The 2,408-nt window shown below is 43.9% G+C and overlaps 1 protein-coding gene across 1 annotated transcript in view; it reads left to right on the top strand.

Annotated features, from left to right (window-relative positions):
• The window catches only part of CD81 (CD81 molecule), a 54,438-nt gene extending 53,006 nt beyond the window's left edge, over positions 1-1,432 (top strand). The window contains exon 8 of the mRNA XM_056526875.1: positions 766-1,432. Coding sequence (XP_056382850.1) covers positions 766-828 — 63 coding nt within the window. The 3' untranslated portion in view covers positions 829-1,432. The remainder of the gene's footprint in view (positions 1-765) is intronic.
• The last annotated feature ends 976 nt before the right edge of the window (positions 1,433-2,408 follow it).

A 2,408-nucleotide genomic window follows, 5' to 3' on the forward strand; every position in this document is an offset into this window, starting at 1 on the left:
ATAACTGGTACACATATTACGGGTCGAGATAGGAGGACTGGATATGGGGTTGGGATATGACAACAATACATGAGAACAGTATATGAAGTCAAAAGCTTCCTCCTTTGTTTATTTTCCTCCCCAACAAGGATTAGGAAGGAAAAACCGGGCAAAGCCGGGTACTCAGCTAGTGCCAAATAAATGTAGTTATTAATTCACATCCACAACATGCCTACTTTATGCTGCCCAATCACCGGCAGCAGCGAAGTCCCAACTCGGCGATAGGCTAAGCGGCAGTGTGACGCTTTCCTCCCCGACACCTGCTGCCGGGGCCGGAAACGTCACACTGCGGCTCAGCCTATGGCTGGCCGAGTCGGGACTTTGCTGCGGCCGGTGATTGGCTGAGTGCAGTATGACTCTCGACCACCGGCAACCAGGAAGAGGATCGTGGCATATACCGGAGCGGGTTAGCGGAGGCACCGGGGGAGCGAAGGAAGGTATGTACCTCTTTATTTTTTTACTGCTGGTAGTATGGAGTACAATTTTCCTATTCTGGAGTACTCCTTTAATGTGTAACCTACTGGCAAGGGTAATGGCAACTGCTAATGCTCAGTTATCAATTTTATCAATTTAATAAGAAAAGATGATGCAGTGTTGATTTTTGAAGAGGTAATATATGTATTTCCTAAAAACAGACATGTCAAGGGAGCCAACATTATAGCATATAGCTCAATACAATACGATAGTTTTTACTGTAGTAATGTTGCTCTTTGTCTCCTCTCTTAGATTATCGAGATGATCTTCAGTATGGTTCTGTGCTGTGGTATTCGGATCTATTCTGTGTACTGAGAGGCACGCTTCTTCCCACGTGTAAATAACACCCACCTCTTCTATTCCCCTCCCCCCCTCCCTGTGTGTCTTTTTATTAACACTTGTTCACCGCTCTTGTGGAGCTTGTGCAGATGTTTAACCCAGATTAAAGGTGACATTTTTCTTCTAGACCGCTCATGAGGATCTCTTTTCTCTGTAGCGTCCTTCCGCAGAGGTTAGAGCAACAAGGCACTCAGAGTCTGGGGGCCTGCAGAATGTACTCCCTGATGATTTTAAGGCCCCTCACTCTCGGCCTTAGCATTGATAAATAGTGTCACCCTGTCACTGCCACAGAACCCAACCTTCTGGAGTTTACATTCATACTGAATGAACGATGGCTACACATCAATCCAACTCTCGGAGGCATGCCAGTGCCTTATTGCATAATCTCTCTGCCCGCTCCTGTGTAAAATATATTGTGTTAGTACTGTCAGGGGAAGGACCAAGCCTAACAATACCCCTTTCCTGCACGATCCCCCCACGTCATCTGATGGAAAAGTGAATATATATGTATAATTATATATAAACATGTATAAAGATTCTCATTAAAAACATTTATTGGGGGCTTTTCCTCCCAACACTACATGACTTGTCTGGTTTTATTTATACGTTAGGAGTGAATGTGTATAAAATGCGTTAGTATTTCTATATATGAATATTGCATTTATTTTATTGTATATTTTTCTTTGAGGCTTTTAACCCCTTAAAGACTCAGCCCATTTGTGCCTTTATTTTTGCATTTTCATTTTGTCCTCCTGGCCTTCTAAAAATCATAAATAATTTTAGATTTTTAGCCATAGATGAGTCCATACTTGTTTTTTTGCAGGACCAGTTGTCTTTTGTAATGACACCACTCATTTTACCATAAAATGTATGGCGCAACCAAAAAAATACTATTTACCGTATATACTCGAGTAGAAGCCGAGTTTTTCAGCACGATTTTTCATGCTGAAAACACCCCCCTCGGCTTATACTCGAGTTAACTCTGCGGCCTCAGGCCCGGGCAGTGGTCTTCAAAACTACAACTCCCACCAAGCCCGGACAGCCATCGGCTGTCCGGGCATGCTGGGAGTTGTAGTTTTGAAACATCTGGAGGTCCGCAGATTGAAGACCACTGCCCGGGCCTTCGTCCTCATCCAGAAGGGGGGGGGATGATGACAGGGTAATGATGAAGGGTGGATGATGACAGGCGGTGATGATGAAGGGGGGATGATGACGGGGGGATGATGATGAGAGTGATGATGATGAGGGTGTTAATGACAGGGGTCTGGATGATGACAGGGTGATGATGACGGGGGGATGATGATGAGGGTGTTAATGACAGGGGGGATGATGACATGGGGGGGGGATGATGTATTTCCCACCTTAGGCTTATAGTCGAGTCAATAACTTTTTTTTTTTTTTTTTTTTTTTTTTTTTTTTTTTTCCTGTTTTTTTGGGGTGAAATTAGGGGCCTCGGCTTATATTTGGGTCGGCTTATTCTCGAGCATATACGGTATGTGGGGAAATTGAAAAGAAAATCGCAATTTTTAAAAAGGTTTCGTTTTCATGCTGCACAA

The sequence above is a fragment of the Hyla sarda genome, chromosome 6 (genome assembly GCF_029499605.1).
Source record: "Hyla sarda isolate aHylSar1 chromosome 6, aHylSar1.hap1, whole genome shotgun sequence".
NCBI classification, from domain to species: domain Eukaryota; kingdom Metazoa; phylum Chordata; class Amphibia; order Anura; family Hylidae; genus Hyla; species Hyla sarda.